General features: G+C 44.7%; 1 protein-coding gene across 2 annotated transcripts in view; it reads right to left on the reverse strand.

The window, feature by feature from the left end:
* The window catches only part of Kif26b (kinesin family member 26B), a 409,589-nt gene that overhangs the window by 106,239 nt on the left and 285,535 nt on the right, over window positions 1-17,815 (reverse strand). For both annotated transcript variants that reach the window (XM_057770142.1, XM_057770143.1), the window contains one exon: window positions 1,206-1,389. In XM_057770142.1, the coding sequence (XP_057626125.1) occupies window positions 1,206-1,389 (184 nt within the window). The remainder of the gene's footprint in view (window positions 1-1,205; window positions 1,390-17,815) is intronic.

The following is a 17,815-nucleotide window of genomic DNA, read 5'->3' on the forward strand; positions in this document are numbered from 1 at the left end:
GGGTGCCCACTGAAAAGAGGAGAAACAGTAAGAAGAGAATGAAGGAGACTGGACACAGGATACAAGGTCATTCTGTAGGGACTATAGTCACCTGGAGACCATAAATTGGAGTACAACCAAATTTTGGTGTCAAGAAGAAAAAGAATTAGTAAAATCACAATCTCCAGAGTGTGGTTCTGCTTTCTTCAGAATGACCGGCTACTTTCTGAGACAAAGCCCAAGGCCAAAGTCAGGTCCCACGTTCTCCATACATCTGTACTCTGATGAAAATAATGAATAGGATCACCATATCTCTTCAACTGCATATTTTTATAAGTCCCAGTTTATTTCCTCACTGAAGATTAAGCTGTAAATTGCTTCACCCAGACGTTTATCTTGGGAGAGAAAGAGTTAAGAGTTGACATTTAGAAATAAAGTTATCATCAATGTAGCCTGGCAATATCTTGTAACAGACTTCCCTTGCGTCTTTCTAAGTCCTTGTGACGACTCCAAAGTGCATTTCTTGGCTGGAAAGGCAAGGCTGAAACAGTTCCCAGAACTCACTCTGGTGGTCTGGTTCAAAGGCCGGAGTCACCGCTTCTTTGAAGGGGAGAGAGACTCGGAAACGACACGGGGAAATTAAGGAGTGGTTTCAACTTCAACTTGTTTCCCTGTGGCTCTGCTTCTGGCTTTTGTCTCTCTGTTTTTGAAAAGGCTATGGTCCTGTTCAACAATGCAAAGTCATTTTCCCTCCCTACCCAAATCAAATCAGATCCCCAACTTAATGTACAAGGCAATTTGTACGGCCAAAGAAAACTTGGCGGTCTCTGGTTGCCAAGACAGTCTATGACGGCAGAAACGGACACACCTCACAAATCTGTGTCACGTCCCCACATAAAATTCCATTGAAACATCAGACACAGTAAGAGAGGAACAGCAGTGAGCTCTAACTATAGCAATGCTCAGCAGTAAAAGTTATTATGAGCTTCTTTGATGTTTATTTCTAAACTTTTCTATGATTATTTTCAGTCCTGGATTGACCCTGAGCGAATAAAATGGCAGAAAGCGTGAACACTGCGACCCCCAAACCAACTTCATTGTATCAATTTTCATTCCTGGCCCCTCCTCATTTTGGCAAACGAGAGCTCACAGCTGTTCTCTTCTTTCCCAACCTGCCCAGAGTGCCATGCGCAGAAGCGACGGTAGAGGCAACAACTGGCACCTACCTTGCCCATGCCAGGAGTGTCCTTCACCTTGTTGACAGCCCTCAGGAGACAGGGTGGGGCCGGGGGAGGCGAAGTCTGCAGGACCCCACTGAAGCTGGTAGCAAAGAGGGGAGCCTCCGCAGCAGACGGTGTCGAGGGCCGGTGTTTCTTCTTCTTGGACGACAGGTTTAACTTCTGGGCAGCTCTGCATGGGGACAATAAGGAGGAGATGATGCGACAATCAGAAGAAGGGGACTGGCTACTTCCCTCCTTTCTCTTAAAGGTTCCCTTAATGATCCCTTCTGTCTTCATTCTTAGTGCCCTGCTGCACAGAGAACTTAATTAACAAACTATGTAATCACTGAGACAGGAGAAAGGAGCTATACAACCACATGGCTCTAAGATCACACGCTACAAGGACTGGCTTGTCCTCCACATCACTCAGACATGAATGAAGCCGGTCACGTTTGGAGGATACGGAGCACCTATTCCGTTAATCACCCCCACCCCAATTCCTCTGGCATAAGCCCAACTGTGAAGAACCACATGGGCTCATTTAAAAACTCTTACACCTTGTAAAGCCAGTCAGATGAAGAACCTGGTAGTGATCAATCAGGGCATGCTCTGGCTGTGGAAGTAAGATCCAACCCCCAGGGCACTGGAGAGATGTAAAACAACTGGCACGAGAAACAGTGAACCAGAAGATCCACTACAGTGAGGCGCAGGGCACAGACTATCGTCTCCTCAGCTGGACAGTGGACTCTTGTGCAGGGCAGGCGTTAAGGACAAAATGCTATCTATGGGCAAGTATAAGGAAGGAGGGGGTCAAGGTAACAAAGGGACACAGAAAGGTACAGATGGGGACAAGTATGGCTGTCAGCATCATCAATAACACTGGGTGGTCACACCACATCTTCCATCATTCAGGTGCAGTGCAACGCGTAAGATATGATAATCCTGCTATAGAAAAGACAGAAGCAAGGCAAACAGTGGTGTGAGACAAAGGCATCGCACACGTGCTGTTAGACTATTTCTGAGTTAATTCTTGGTGTAGCAAGCCATATCTTCCTATATAAGTATATGGATATATATGTGACTTTTATGGGGGCAGGAGAAGGAGACAGTCTTATTATATAGCCCTGACTGGCCTTAAACTCATGTGTGTGTGTGTGTATGTGTGGGTGGGTGTTTTGGGGTCACTGAGGTGGCACTTATTTCCTTATATCAAGGATTCTTTGCAGAGTGGGGAAAAGTCTGGCAACGATTGTGGCCACCCACCGGCCACCATCACCTGGGGCAGGACCGGTACCAAGGAACAGTTTAGAAGAGGCTGTGTCTCTGCTGTGTATGCCCATCTCATGCGAGCCACAGGTTAGAGAAACAGGCTCCCTTGTAACTAAGGCATGCACAAGGATGATGCGCAGGGGTGTCCCTCCTCCGTGCCCCACCTCCACTCTCTGCCAGATCCGTCCATCCAGCACACAAGCCCTCTGTTTTTGTCTCTTTTGGAAAACTAAAGCTCACGTGACACTTCCGCAGCTCACTGTGGTGCTGTCCTCACCCATCTGAGCCAAAATCCCAGCAAGTGCCACCTGTCAACCTCTCATCCTACCCCCTTCCTTCCATTCTCCGCAAGCCTTTTTCAGTTGGGCATCTGTCCCTAGCCCTCTGAAACTGCTCAGACGGATACCAAGAACTGCATAATGGCTGTCATGGCCTCAGCCCCCGCCTGGACCTGTCAGAGCCAAGGATGCTTGCATCCTTGCCCCCTAAGCTTCCAGGACACCCCATTCTCTTCCCGTGTCCTTTTCACAGGGGACATGGGGCTTGGTCCCTACTTCTGTGTGCAGCCACTGATCACTGATGTTGATTTCGGAGATCACATCTTCAGCCTGTGGCTCTCCTAGCGTTCTGCCCAGCTCAGCCCCAGAGGTTGCTATTTATTTATCCAAACATCTCTTCAGCACTTCCACTTGAGTTTTGAGTAATAAACGTCACTAACTTGCCATCCCTAAAACTACAGGGCTCATCACCTTCTGCATAGCTTATAGGCACTCACCCCTCCCTGTCTCGGAATAAAACAGCCCCCTCTCTAGGCACACACAGCACACCTAATTCCCCTCAAACTTTATCTGCTGTAACTAAAACTAAACCCAAGACCTTCTCACCACCTCAGACTCCCGTGCTCCCTCTCACTCACCACACACTCCTCCCTTTGATTTGTTAATGTTTATTGATTTGTTGATGTCTATTTGTTAGGCAGTAAATATTAAGATTAGGCCACCCCTACTAGTCTCCAAACACTCCCAGTATATTACCACCTCCCATTCCTAGCCCTGCCCCCAGGGACAGAAGCACCTGGTTGAAATGTCACTTTATCCACACATTCACCCTGCCCACTATAGAAGACTTAAAGATGGTTCTATCAATATGCTCTTAAACCATGGAACCTCCGCTGTTGAGGTGGGGTCCGTGTTCCTCCTCCTGGATCCTGAGAGGAAACTTGAAGTTGCCTTGGTCTGCAGGATGTAATGAATGAACTATTGTGTGACTTTCAAGGTTGAGTTACCAAAGGTGATGTGGGTTTTTTTTTTAAAAGGCTACATGGAAGCCTGGGTCACATGTGTGGACTCCAGAGGACAGACTCATGAGTAAATTGTCCTTTAGATGATTCCTGTCACATTTTCTGCCAGGGTCTCAGATATCAAGGCGTAGACAGAAACCTCACCCATCACCTCTTGTCTGAATTTCCAACCCCCAAAAACCACAAAAGCTAATAAATGATCATTGTCACTTTGAGCCACTGTTAGGGGTGATGCCTACTAACAGCCACAGAAAGGAATTGCTCAGTCTCTGCTGTGTGGCTCTTTCCTCAGGACTGAAGCCTTCCTCTTGTAGGGAGAGAGAGGCTCATAAAGCTCAGAGAACTCATATGACCCATTCCTGGGGTATCTAGGCAGTACACAGCTGCCGGGAGAGAAGACTTCATAATGCTAACTGCAAATCGTATGCATCCCAGGGATGCAGCTTTCAGAGTCACCACCCACACTTGGGCGGGCTTTGCAGCGATACAGCTCCCCGTCAGTCATGCTTCTCTAGTGACACCTTGCTAGTGCTCCTGTGAGTAATGTCGCACCATGTTCCCGTGAGTGACCTTCACTGTGCTCCCATGAGTGGCCCTCCACTATGATCCTGTGAGTGACCTCCACTGTGCTCCCGTGAGTGACCCTTCACTATGCTCCCGTGAGTGATCCTTCACTCTGCTCCCGTGAGTGATCCTTCACTCTGCTCCCGTGAGTGATCCTTCACTCTGCTCCCGTGAGTGATCCTTCACTATGCTCCCGTGAGTGATCCTTCACTATGCTCCCACGAGTGATCCTACACTATGTTCCCACGAATGACCCTTCACCATGCTCCGAAGAGTGACCCTTCACTGTGCTCCTATGAGTGACCCTTCACTATGCTCCCAGAAGTGACCCTTCACTATGCTCCCAGGAGTGATCCTTCACCATGCTCCCAGGAGTGACCCTTCACTATGCTCCCGCGAGTGACCCTTTACTGTGCTCCCAGGAGTGACCCTTCACCATGCAAGGTGTCACTGCAGGAGCATGGCTGACCCAGGAGCTGTATTATTTAGCTTCCTGCAAAAAGAGCAGTGGGCATGGTAGAAACAGAAGGGCCATCTCTAAAAGATACTAAGGAGAAATAAATGACAAACAGAAGAACGTGCCCATCAAGCAAGGGTGTTAACTATGTTCACTGGCTACCTTTTGAATCCTACCTAGATGAAGACTCCACTTAGCACAAAACAAAGCCAGCTCCAGAGGCCTTCAGACCTTAACCTCAGTTTGAACAAACAGCTTCTTCAGATAATGTGCTGGTTAATACGCTTGATAGCTTGGCCAGAACTAGATAGAGATCTAGACTCACTTTGGAGACGAGTCTCTAGGATGCCTGTGAGGGATTATCTAGTGTATTGAGGTGGGAAGACCCATCTTAACTGTGGATGACATCATACCATAAACCGGGGTCCTGAGCTGAATAAAAAGACAGTGTGCAGATGGCCAGCATTCATCTGCTTCCTGACGGTAGGAATGTCACCAGCTGTCTCACTCTTCTGGCACCATGACTCCTCCACCGTGACTGACATGCCATACCCTCTGTATCCCCCACGGTGATGGACACACCACACCCTCCATATCCCCCACCGTGATGGACGTGTCATACCCTCCATAAATTACCTTTGTCATGGTATTTTGTCACGGCAATGAGAAAAATGACTAACGTAGATACTAAGTAGGTAATAATAGGCAAACTGCATAAATTCTGACTATTGTGTTCACATAGTGCTTGGCAATCATTATCATTTTTATTATTATTATCATCATCACATTGACTGTTACCAATTTGGTTTGTCCCCAGTAAGATCCAGAAAAAAACACTATCTGCTTTTATAGGCTCTTTTAGAAAACTAAATAAAGATGTCATAAAGGGCTTAGTGTACCAACGAAGGCTACTTCAGTGAGATGCATAACAAGTACTGGAGCTAAGACTGAGTCTCGATGGAGGGCCCTGGCATTGAACCTCATCACCTTTAAATAGGGATTGGATTTGTGTGACAAAAATCTACCGGAGCAAAACACTAGGTGAAACATAAAGGCATGTTGACTTTATAATTAGAAGGGAATTTTCCTAAAAGTGAGAGAACCCATTCTTGATAAATCAGCCTCCTATTTTGTCACTGCAAGTGTCTAAGTGGTGGGTGGAAACCACTTAAAAGGAATATCAGAGAGGAAAACATGCAGGGAGGAGGCAGGCGATTTCCTGTGTCTTGCAGTACAGAGACTGAATGTAAAGACAATTAGAATTGCCAGTCCACTTAGGAAAGCCCCACTGGCTTCCACTAAGAAAAACTGGATTTGATTAAAAAGAACTGTTTTGAGTCAAATTTTAAGTTCTTTCATTTGTAAAATGTGTGTATAATTCATATTAGGAAAATTGATCCCTTCAAGCCACACATTCCTCAATGGCACTTTAATTCTGACATCATTATAACCAGCTCTCTGATCTGTCTTCTAGATTCCAATTCTGAGGAGACCAGCTGCTTCAGCTCTTTTTATATAGCACTTCAATGACACACAGATAGGAGAAGGTTAAAGTTTAGAAATCACTCATGTATAATGGCATTATGCGGGGACATAAAAGGAGAGGCAGTCACAAAAGAATCGAAAAGGTTCACATTCTGGAGAGAAGTGCATTCTGCAAAATTCATGCCCTGCAAGTCCTTTCCCCCATATCAGGGGAAACAGGTGAATTGGTTTTTAAACAAATTTTCAAATAGCAAATAAACCTAAAAGGCCATATTTACCTGTCTTGTTCCAACGAAAGACAGCGTGACATATTTCCTGAAGGTATTCACCTCAGTGCACCTCTTTAACTACCCATTAACTCATGAACTTCCCAGTGCTTATTTCGAGGAAAAAGATCATCTCCCTAGCAGGATGAAATGAATATTTACTGAACCTGTACCTAGAAAGTGGCTCCATGCTAGGCACTGTCGCTGTGAGGAAAGATGGTGGACGCTCACGCTGGATGTAGTTCTTCCCTCTGGGCTCTCCTTCCCTCCTCACCACCTCTTTGCTCTCCTCCCACATCAGTGTGGGGTCAGGAATCAGCTTAGAACTGATGTGAGCGATGTGACCATCATGCGATGGTCTCCTATCCTCAATGGCCAGGTCCACTGAGTTAAAAGTTGAAAAACGTTATCAATACTCATAGGGTGGATTTACCTGGTTCAAACAGGGAGGTCATTTTAGGCCTCAGCTGTCAATCAAAGTGGAAAGTTACGGATGGCTTTATTTCCTGTTTATTGCATTTGTACAATAGGCTATTTAATAGATGGCAATGTTGGATTTTCAGAAGTGTAGAACAATTAAATGGAAATCCTCAGTGTATCTCAAGAGAGTTAAATTGGAGCCTACCATACTTGATGTCCAATGATTGCTATAATATAGACTGTCATATTTGAAGAATTACTAGATTCAAAAACAGTAGAACTTTCCTTAAACGTTGGCCAGAAAAAAAAAAACAGGCAGTGCAGTTTTTTTTTAATTTAGAAACTTTTCTTTGTTATTTATTAATTTTTATTTTTCAGTGTAGCATACAGATACTAGATACTATTATGGCATTTTTCAAACAAAGTGTGTTTTAGAAGGTTCTCCCCCACATCTCCCTCCCACAACCTCCCATAATACTCTCCTTTCACACGATGATCGTTTTTAAGGACCTTTATTCATTTTGTGATTCTGCCCAGAACGTGTAAGCATGCCCTGAGAATATCTCATCTTATCTGAGGGGCGTTCAAGGGTGGAACGCTCAGAAAGGTGAAGAAAGCGTTTATACAAATTAAGAGGTCACTCGAGGTCTACTCAGCCCAATTCAGACAATGCATGGGTGGGGGATCAGCTGAAAAATGACAGAGCCTCACACAGCCACACCTGCTACCCAGACGGGGTCCTGACCTAGGAGTGAGACTGTGGCCGTCAAATCTCCTCCATCAGTGTGTGAAGGACAACCCAAGTTACAATTTACTGTGAAAATGGCTGACGCCATTAGGGCTCTTGTGCCCTTATAGAATATGTCAAGGCTCGGAGGATTAAGACTCTCTGATAATGAGCAATGACATGACAGATCACCAGCATTCCCAGGAAATCCACGGAGTCAATGACACAGGGAGAGAAGACAATAAAACAGATGACAAAGAGCAAGAAGAGGTGGCAAAAGCTCGTGGTTCGAGGCGGGCCCTCTGGAAACGGCATTGAAAATTATGAGTTACGCCATCCAGGTGTAGCAAACACCAGCGATGCCTCATGTCGAAATAACACAAATTTCAAAGCGTTCTGGCCTCGCTGTGAAATACAACATCATTACTTTGGAATTCCCACAGTCAGGAACAAAAGCGCCCACCCCATCCCATACCCCATCGACTTCCCGTTTCCTAACTGGTTGTTAGGAAAGGCTTTTCTATGTCACCCAGAGACTGCAATCTATCTATCTATCTATCATCTATCTATCTATCTATCTATCTATCTATCTATCTATCTATCTATCTATCTATCATCTATCTGTCTGTCTGTCTGTCTGTCTTGGAGTTGTTCTGATTTCTATGCAAGTGATCCATCTCATTAGAAATGATAATTCATGTCATGGCTTCAGATAAAACATTTACTGCTAGGAGGCAAAACATGGCTGACCATTTCTATCCAAAAATATCACCCTAAAATATTACAGGGAATGTTTTACAACTTGAAAATGGGTTTTGTGAGTGAATCTCGTTTGCAGCCCATGGTGAGAATGGTTGTGCATTTGTTCTTCTCTTAAGAATCGACCCCACCCACCTCGGTAGCCTTATACAGTCTTATTTAAGTGATATTTTAAAGCAACACATCTTAAAAAGATGATCAGGGTTCAGCACTGACCCAGACGCTCCTTTGCAGTGTGGTCTGTTTTGATGTCGTCTCCCTCACTGCACTGTGGACTCACTGAAGACGGACACCACGTGTTCACCTTCCTCTGCGGCCCCAGACCTGTCTGACAGCTTTGCATCCTGCTGTAGGAATAGCATAGAGCCACACTGGAGTTCTTTAGATTTTCCAGTGTGCGCGCGCACCTACAGAGTGGAGAAGAGGGTGTCGGAAACCCTGGAGGTAGAGTTACAGGTGTTCGTGACCTATTCGACACTGGTGCTGGGAACCGAGTTCTCAGGATGAGCAGTTAGTGTTCTTAATCGCTGAGGCACCTCTCCAGCCCCCACACTGTTATTAATCAATCCAGCCTTTGGACTTACAGCAGCACACGAAAGTCTCAAGGTTAAGCAGCCTGGAGTTCTAAGTAGTGCTGAAAGCGGAAGTTTTATGGTTTCCCATAGCATTGTCCTTACGTCACCACCTCCGTCTGACCTGGTGCCATGAGTCAATCAGAGCAAGGATTTGCATTGAAAATTATGAGTTATAAAATAAAGAAGAAGTGTTAGCAGTTACCTGATTTAACTGCCGGTCCCAGAAGCAGTGGTTGTCACGCCTGGGACTAACACTTAAGTCGCTTCTGTCAGAATATGATATCGTGGCAACAGCAATGAAACTAATACAGAGCCTTTCTGGTCAGAAGCCCACCCCGACGCCTGCAGATCTTTCTGTTCTATCTACCTAGACCCAAACATGCTTAGTACCAAGGAAACTGGACGTTCTCCTACCCCCTCCTGTGGCACATCCGTGTAAGCCTGGCTCGACACACAAGTGAGAGCGGTGATCACCAGACCTAAGTAACTGGAAATGAAGGTTATAGTTCCCACCCAGTGCCAGACAGAGATGGTTCTAGTTAATAAACGTTACTGCTAACTTCTCTGAAAAGGAGTAATAGGAAATTGGCTGGCCATATTAAATGGAATTGGTGAAACCATGTGTGGTGGTTTCATCGTAAGCTCATATATTTGAATGCTTGAACATTAGGGAGTGGCACTCCTTGGAAGGGGTTAGGAGGTGTGACTTGGTTGAAGTAGGTTGGCCTTGTTGGAGAAAGTATGTCACTAGGGGTGGTGGGTCTTGGGGTTTCAAAAGCTCAAGCCAGGCTCAGTGTCTCTCTCTTGCTGCTGCCTGCCGGTCCAGATAGAGAACTCTAACCTACTTCAATCTGCCTGTGTGTCACCACGCTGAGAATAACGGATCAAACCTCTGAAACTATAAGCCCCAATCAGATGTCTCCTTTTATAAGAACTGTCACGGTCATGGCGCCTCTTCCCAGCAATAGAACACTGACTAAGACACCCTATCTCTATGAGATTGCTATTTAGATTGTTTATAAATTACAGGCAGAGAAAGACAGACATAAGTGAATTTACAGCTGCTCCTTGGAGAATGGAGTACTTGACTTTTCTGCTGAGAAGTTGTTGTTCATAAAAGATGTATGTGTGTCTTATCAGCTTAAAGACTGCCCAACCAAAATTAAAATTCCTTCAAGGAATAAGCATATTCCATATAACCTGGCTTCAGGGTTCTGATGAGTTTAATGCTCTTTTCATTACATTGGCTAACTCACTTATCCGTACGCTAATGCAAAGTTAAAAGGAAGATGTTTCATAATCTGCCAGAACTGGGCCACCCACCCACCTCCTAGGGCAGCCATTCCCTTGGAAAGTGGTCATGTTGCTCACGCCTACAGTCTTCACGGTTGAAGCCATAGTGTGTCATGCCCATCCCTCTGTATGCTGATTTTGTGACATTTAAAGCTGACACGGGGTTGCACATTTTGGAGATAATATGTTTTCTGAAGCTGCAAACTGCCGTCAAGGCGTGAGAACTAGAAACAGGCAGTGTTGGCAGAGAAAAAAAAAGCCGAATCTAGAACTCTTTGCTCAATACCTGCAGTTTTTTTCAGAGCAAAACTAATTAATTGTCAATGCGAGGTGACATGCTAACTGGGTTTGAGGGTTTCTTGGTTAATTAAATTTGAATATAAGTTTCATTTGCTAAAGGAGGCCAATTTTCTTCCCTGCAGTATTTTTATTTTCAAAATTATTTACTGTAAGTTGAAATCTGAAGAAATAATTACCGAAGGTATTTCAAGTGCACACAGTCGGAATGGAGTCTCCACATGATAACTGTATGAATAGAACAAGAGGTGGGTCAGACTCAGCCCCGTCTCCACAGCAAGGCTGGACTGCCTTAGATGAACAGAACAAGAGGTGGGTCAGACTCAGCCCCGTCTCCGCAGCAAGGCTGGACTGCCCTAGATGAACAGAACAAGAGGTGGGTCAGACTCAGACCCGTCTCCGCAGCAAGGCTGGACTGCCCTAGATTCCTGACAGTTGTTACAGATTGCTGGTGCTTCAGCAGCCCTGCTGGAGTCTGAGAGGTTGAAATATATACTGTTCTTGCTATGGTTGTGTTATAAAATACCCCCCAACTCATGTGTTAGGGGCTTGGACCTCAGCTGGTGGTGATATCTTAGAGACACTGGGAGGTGGGACATAGCTGGAGGAAGTAGGTGTGTTGTGGTGGTTAGTCCTTGTGGGTACCTTGTTTCTGGACCTCCTTCACACACACACACACACACACACACACACACACACACACCTCCACGAAGTTCTGCCTCACTCTATTCCCAGAAACACAGGGCCAGGTGACCATAAACCCAACCCTATGAAACTAGGTACCGCAATGAATCTTTCTTCCTTTAAAGTACTCTCTTGTATATTTTGTTCACAACAGAGCAAGAACTACCACACAGCCTCCCTCAGCCTAGCCACTCTAAAGCAGGTTGGGACAGAGTTCATACTGATGGTTAAAACCTACGGCGGACGCATTGTGCACAGCCGTGCATGCATCAGATTATGTGCCGTGCTCTGCGACAAAGGCAAGGAAGCAGCCGTGTCTGGTTTTACCAAAGGGCTAACACAGTCCCCATGGAGCAGGAGGCACAGGTTAGATTACTGTAGAAATCAAGAAGAGTCTCCAGTGATCACGGCCCAACCAGAAAGACAACGGAAAATGTTTTCTGCACGTTTGTGTCAGCGCTGCTACAAAGACCTATAATTTGCTTTCTGTAACACATACTTGCTTATTTGATCGTTTCAGCGGGGGCTGGCAGTTAGGTGATGAAGTAGCCTGAGGAAGTGAGGTCTGGGTAGCATCTCCATCAATAGGAAGCAGAGGGAGCACTCACCACAGGCCCTTCCCACTGTTCCTGTCAGTCTCTCTACCGCTGCATCTGGCATTGTTGGGGTCCTGCTCACGTTGTTGGGGTCATGCTACGGCACAAGCCTGCATATGTGCACTTGGGAGATGGGCAGTGAGGGAGGGGGCAAGCCAAGAAATAAAGAATTTAAAAACAAGATTAAGCAGTGGAGTCCGCTCATGTATTATTTCATTGAACAACTAATTTTTCATGGTCTTCCATATTACTTCTTTGTCATATAAAATAGTTACTTAGTATTTTTGAGAAGAATTATCAAATGATTAAGAGAAGCTGTACAGAAAGAAAACCATTCAGAAACAAATAGTGAGAAATAGTGAAATCGATCAGAATAAAAGGAAGATTTATTGAAAATTCCCTAGTGAACCGGGCGGTGGTGGCACACGCCTTTAATCCCAGCACTTGGGAGGCAGAGGCAGGCAGATCTCTGTGAGTTCGAGACCAGCCTGGTCTACAAGAGCTAGTTCTAGGACAGGCTCCAAAAACCAGAGAAACCCTGTCTCAAAAAAAAAAAAGAAAAGAAAAGAAAGAAAGAAAGAAAAATGAAAATTCCCTAGTGAACTCCACCAAGTGACCCAGATTCCATTGATCTGTGTACTTGTTTGGCCTTTATCTTAGCAGACATACTATGTGTGGATGGGTGAAGTGTACAAACCGCAAAGTCAATTACTCTTCTGGGAACATTCTTAGATATTAGATTCCCAAGTTGAACAGTTCCTTTGTATGCTCCAGAATTGGAGCACAATTACACTATTTTATTTTTATGTTTATCTGTGTGATGTGTACATGCTTGTGTGTGTGTGTGTGTGTGTGTGTGTGTGTGTGTGTGCAGGGATGCGCGCACATGCCTGTGAAGATCAACACTGGGCACGCTCCCTAGATTTCTCTCCACCTCTGTCTTTTCAAACAGGGTCATCTGACTAGACTGGCAGGTGAGAGACCTTCAGGGTTCTATTTGTCTCTGTCCACTCCACAAAAGCTGGGGTCACACGTCTACCTAGCTTTTTATGTAGAGCCTCGGGGGAGGGGGTCAAACTCAGTTCCTCGTGCTTGGATGGTGAGAACTTTACCGACTGAACCATCCCCCAGCCCTAATTATGCTATTTTAAGTATCCATATAGATTTTAGAGTAGTATTTTAACTTTATTACCATGTTAATTATTCCTATAATTTTCTGACACCGAGTGCTTAGTTAAGAATGAATCACCAGGCCTGATATCATTGTGAGGAAATTAAACTGATGTCCTGATGGCACATCTAGGAACAAACTGTCAAAAACAGAACATGTCGGACAAGCCTGTTCTGACGTAAAGAGGGCAGATGTTGACACATGTGTGTGATCTCTGGACAGGTTCTAGCATTAGAAACACCCAGCAAACATTTGCAGTTGCTCTTCTTACAATAAACGGTTAATACGAAAGCTATAGCCTGAATGTGTTTCAGGAGATTCCTCCACAGAAACTTCTGGATACATGAGTTGTAATAAGAGCATCGCAAAAGAGGCCCTGGCTTTAATCCTTGCCCTAGTCATGGTTTCTAGTGCTGTAATGAATACCATGACCAAAGCAAGTTAGGAAGGAAAGGGTTTGTTTGGCTTACACTTCCACATCATAGTCCATTGCTCAAGGAAGTCAAGCAGGGCAGGAACCTGGAGGCAGGAGCCGATGTAGAGGTCAAGGAGGGGTGCTGCATACTGGCTTGCTCCCTATGGCTTTCCCAGGACCACAATGGGCTGAGCCCTTCCCCATCAATCACTGATTAAGAAAATGCTCTACAGCAGTGGTTCTCAACCTTCCTAACGCTGTGACCCCCTCATGTTGTAGTGATTCCCAACCATAAAGTTATTTTCATTGCTACTTCAGAGCCATAATTTTACTACTGTTATGGATTATAATATAAATATTTTTGGAGATAGAGGTTTGCCAAAGGGTCATGACCCACAGGTTGAGAACCACCACTTAACAGGCCTACAGCTCAATCTTATGGAGGTCTTTTCTTTTTTTTTTTTTTATTTATTTGTTTATTATGTTTACAATATTCCGTCTGTGTGTATGCCTGCAGGCCAGAAGAGGGCACCAGACCCCATTACAGATGGTTGTGAGCCACCATGTGGTTGCTGGGAATTGAACTCAGGACCTTTGGAAGAGCAGGCAATGCTCTTAACCTCTGAGCCATCTCTCCAGCCCCTGGAGGTCTTTTCTTAATTGGGCTAGTCCCTCCTCTCAGATGACCTGTATCAAACTGATATAAAATTAACCAACGCAATCCCTTTCTCTCCGAGTAAGCTCTTAGTTTACCAGCAGTCAAATAGACTATGACATTAATGCATGCCAATCTGGGTTCCTGGTCATCTTGAATCTGAGTTTGGTTACCTGATGGCTGGGCTGGTCAGAAAAGAAGACTCTTTTGTTTGAACTGGTAAACTGTGGTCATCTACAGCTTAAGTCAGATGTCAGGAAGATTTCTCCTTACTCCACTGTTACACTCTGAAAACCAGATCGCGAAATCAATGCTGTGTCCCTTGCCTTGGGTACTGGAGGAGATCACTTACTCGATCGAGTTTCTTCTCTGACAGTGCAATCCTCAGACAAGAATGACCAGGGAAAAGAAAACTGATTGTCCGCTTTAACTAATGTAAGCTGTGTCCTGGGGGCACTTAGAAAGAATGATTTGAGATCAATGGATACAGAAACAAAAGCCTGTGTTATGTAACCTGACAGAGCTGCCCCACGCTGAAGTTGAGTGTGGCCAGTATCGCTTCCATATTGCACTGGGGTTACGTTGTCCGTACTGGTCATGAAGGTGGTAAACCCTGACTACCATGCCTCTCATAGTCACCACAAGAAAGGGGACACAAGAGGGAGCTCATACCACTTCCTCCAATTGGCCAGAGCTCTACAAGGTCACAAGCCAGCTCTCATGTCCATAGTTGTGTTCCCCAATTTGCCTAGCCCACAATGCATACTACACATATGTGAACAAACAGACAGATGTATATATGGATGAGGGCGTGGATGAATGCATGAACTGCTGGGAGGATAAACAGAGTTGGCTCAAGACCTTGACATTACAGAAGACATGAATCTAGCTGCAATTCTTCTTGACGGGGTCAACCTTAGAGTCCCCCCATGCTCCTCATCCATGACAGAGTTTGGAAACACTGGTCCAGGTGGAATGATTTTTATCTAAGGATTGGTCCAATGCAGAGGCCCTGCAGGGCTGCTTTGGGATGCTCTTGTACATGATTCAAAACAAGCCTGTCGGGATACATTAATAGGATCTTCACTGTATGTGGGGGGAAATGATTGTTTGTATTGGGCAGGGAGATACGGTTCTGTTTCCTAGTTTTTAAGGTGGTCCTTTAAAACTGAGACTTCTCGGGTTATCCAGGATCTTTGTTTTTCCATCTCCCTATCCACATGCCCACTGATGCCATGGCGCTCCAAAGGAAGAGGCAGGTAGCCAGTGCTCATGTTCTGTGTAGTCTGGTCCAGTGGAGCTTTTGCCAGGGTAAGGACTTTGGCTGTGGTACCTACCGGTGTGGACCTACTACAGTTACTGTGCTAAATGGACACAGCCTCAAAGCTACCTTCGAAATTCATTTCCCTCCCATAGAAGAGTCCATCCCTCAGACCTCATCAGAGGAGTTTATGTGTGAGCGGATGATGGTTACCAGGGAAACTCACAACTCCTCAAAGCACAGAGAATCAGTGTTAGCTGAGTTACTCAACCCCAAACCGGACGTCTACATCATGCTCTCTCCCCAAGGCTCAGGAGTCAAAGATGAGGGGGTGGAGAGATTGTCAGAGCCAGTGAGGAAGAGGGTGGAACCGAGGATGTTTCTGGACATCGCAGGAAAGCTGAGTTAGTGAATTCACAGCAGCTGTGGCTGCTTCACAAGTTCAAGCCAGACAGCCTTTTAGAGCAGAGGGGAAGGGATTCATGAGCCACCACCCATAGCTGAGGAGCTACGGACAAATGATGGCTTCTGGGAGAAGGGGAGTCTACTCTTTAAGGGTGTTGTTCCTGGTAGGTCAATCACAGTGGAGTATGTATAAAAAGTGTACATGGACAACTCCAGTTGGAGTTGATGGGTTATCAAAAACCAAAAAACCCCACAAAACTGGAGAGGTGAGAGAGTAACTGGGGAGATTCAGTGGTAAATATGATGAAAATACATTGTATGAAATTCTCAAAGGATTAATGAATTTTTTTTAAAGAATGGTACCTGGTACCTAGTAGACATTAAACAAACATTTAAAAAATAAGTAAACTAATGTGTTTTTCATTTGTTTTTAACATTTACTAGCTTCTAGGCGATGGTGATACATAAACCGTTTTGTAATACGTTATCTTCCAGGCTATTACATTCGAAGAATGAATGTAACAGTTGTGTTCATTATAATTAATTTTCTGCATCATTATTAATCTGTGTCCAACATGTATTTTGCCAGGCCTTTGGGAGTGAGATTTTCTTTCTAAGTTGTCTGTTGACACAAATAACGCTGCTAGGCTCCCTGAGAAACAGAGGCTGTGGGTTTGTGCTTTGCAAAGTTAATTCTCAAAGTCAATTTGATTAGATGATTGGCTTTTTTTTTCCATTTCTGACCTTTAGAAAGGAAATCACTTGCTGCCAGGCAAGCTGAGAGGGCTGTTTCTCTTTTCTCCAGGGTACCTCCAAGTCCGTGTTTCCTTGGCTTCTTCCTGGGATAGTTCTCAGAGCAAAGTGTTGCCCTGAGGAATCCCTCATATTTGCATGGAAAAACAGACTTTTCCCTCAAGATTATATTTTGTCTGCACATGTTGTTGAGACAGAGTTTTACAAAATTAAGCTTCACCTGGTACACCCCATGCTCTAGCCCCTGTCTCCTGAGTTATGGGATTACGGACATGTACCACTATACTGAGATTACAGACATGCATCACTATACTGGGATTACAGACATGCATCACTATACTGAGATTACAGGCATGCATCACTATACTGGGATTACAGACATGCATCACTATACTGGGGTTACAGACATGCATCACTATACTGGGATTACAGACATGCATCACTATGCTGGGATTACAGACATGTATCACTATACTGGGATTACAGACATGCATTACTATACTGAGATTACAGGCATGCATCACTATACTGGGATTACAGACATGCATCACTATACTGAGATTACAGGCATGCATCACTATACTGGGATTACAGGCATGCATCACTATACTGGGATTACAGGCATGCATCACTATACTGGGATTACAGGCATGCATCACTATACTGGGATTACAGGCATGCATTACTATACTGGGATTACAGGCATGCATCACTATACTGGGATTACAGACATGCATCACTATACTGGGATTACAGGCATGCATCACTATGCTGGGATTGCAGCCCTGCATTGCTTTGATGCGATTTCAGGCAAGCACCATTCTTCTGGGATTACAGACGTACATGACTGTGCTAGAATTATAGGTGTTCATTACTATGCAGGAGTTACAGGAATGCATCACCACGCCTGTTTTTCAAAATTATATTCGTAAAGAAATTAAACCCATGATACTCTTGCATTTGAAGGTGTTCTTATGAGACAATCAATTAATGACAAAAATTTAACAATTTAGTTCCAATCTTATTCGGCATTCGCTGAGAATGAAGATGAGGAGTAAGCCAAATACCAATTTTTACCATTTTCTCCCACCGAATGCTGAGAACTTTGAAAACAAAACAAGTATGAATGGTCTAAGCTCCTACAATAAATCCCCTAGCATAGCCGGCATTGCCAGCGTTTCTTTGAAATAACTGTAGTTTGAAGGCTAAAAGCGTGCGTGCTCTTATCACATTGTTAGGCCTGTCCTTATTCCATACAGACACT

The sequence above is a fragment of the Chionomys nivalis genome, chromosome 5 (assembly GCF_950005125.1).
Source record: "Chionomys nivalis chromosome 5, mChiNiv1.1, whole genome shotgun sequence".
Lineage (NCBI taxonomy): Eukaryota > Metazoa > Chordata > Mammalia > Rodentia > Cricetidae > Chionomys > Chionomys nivalis.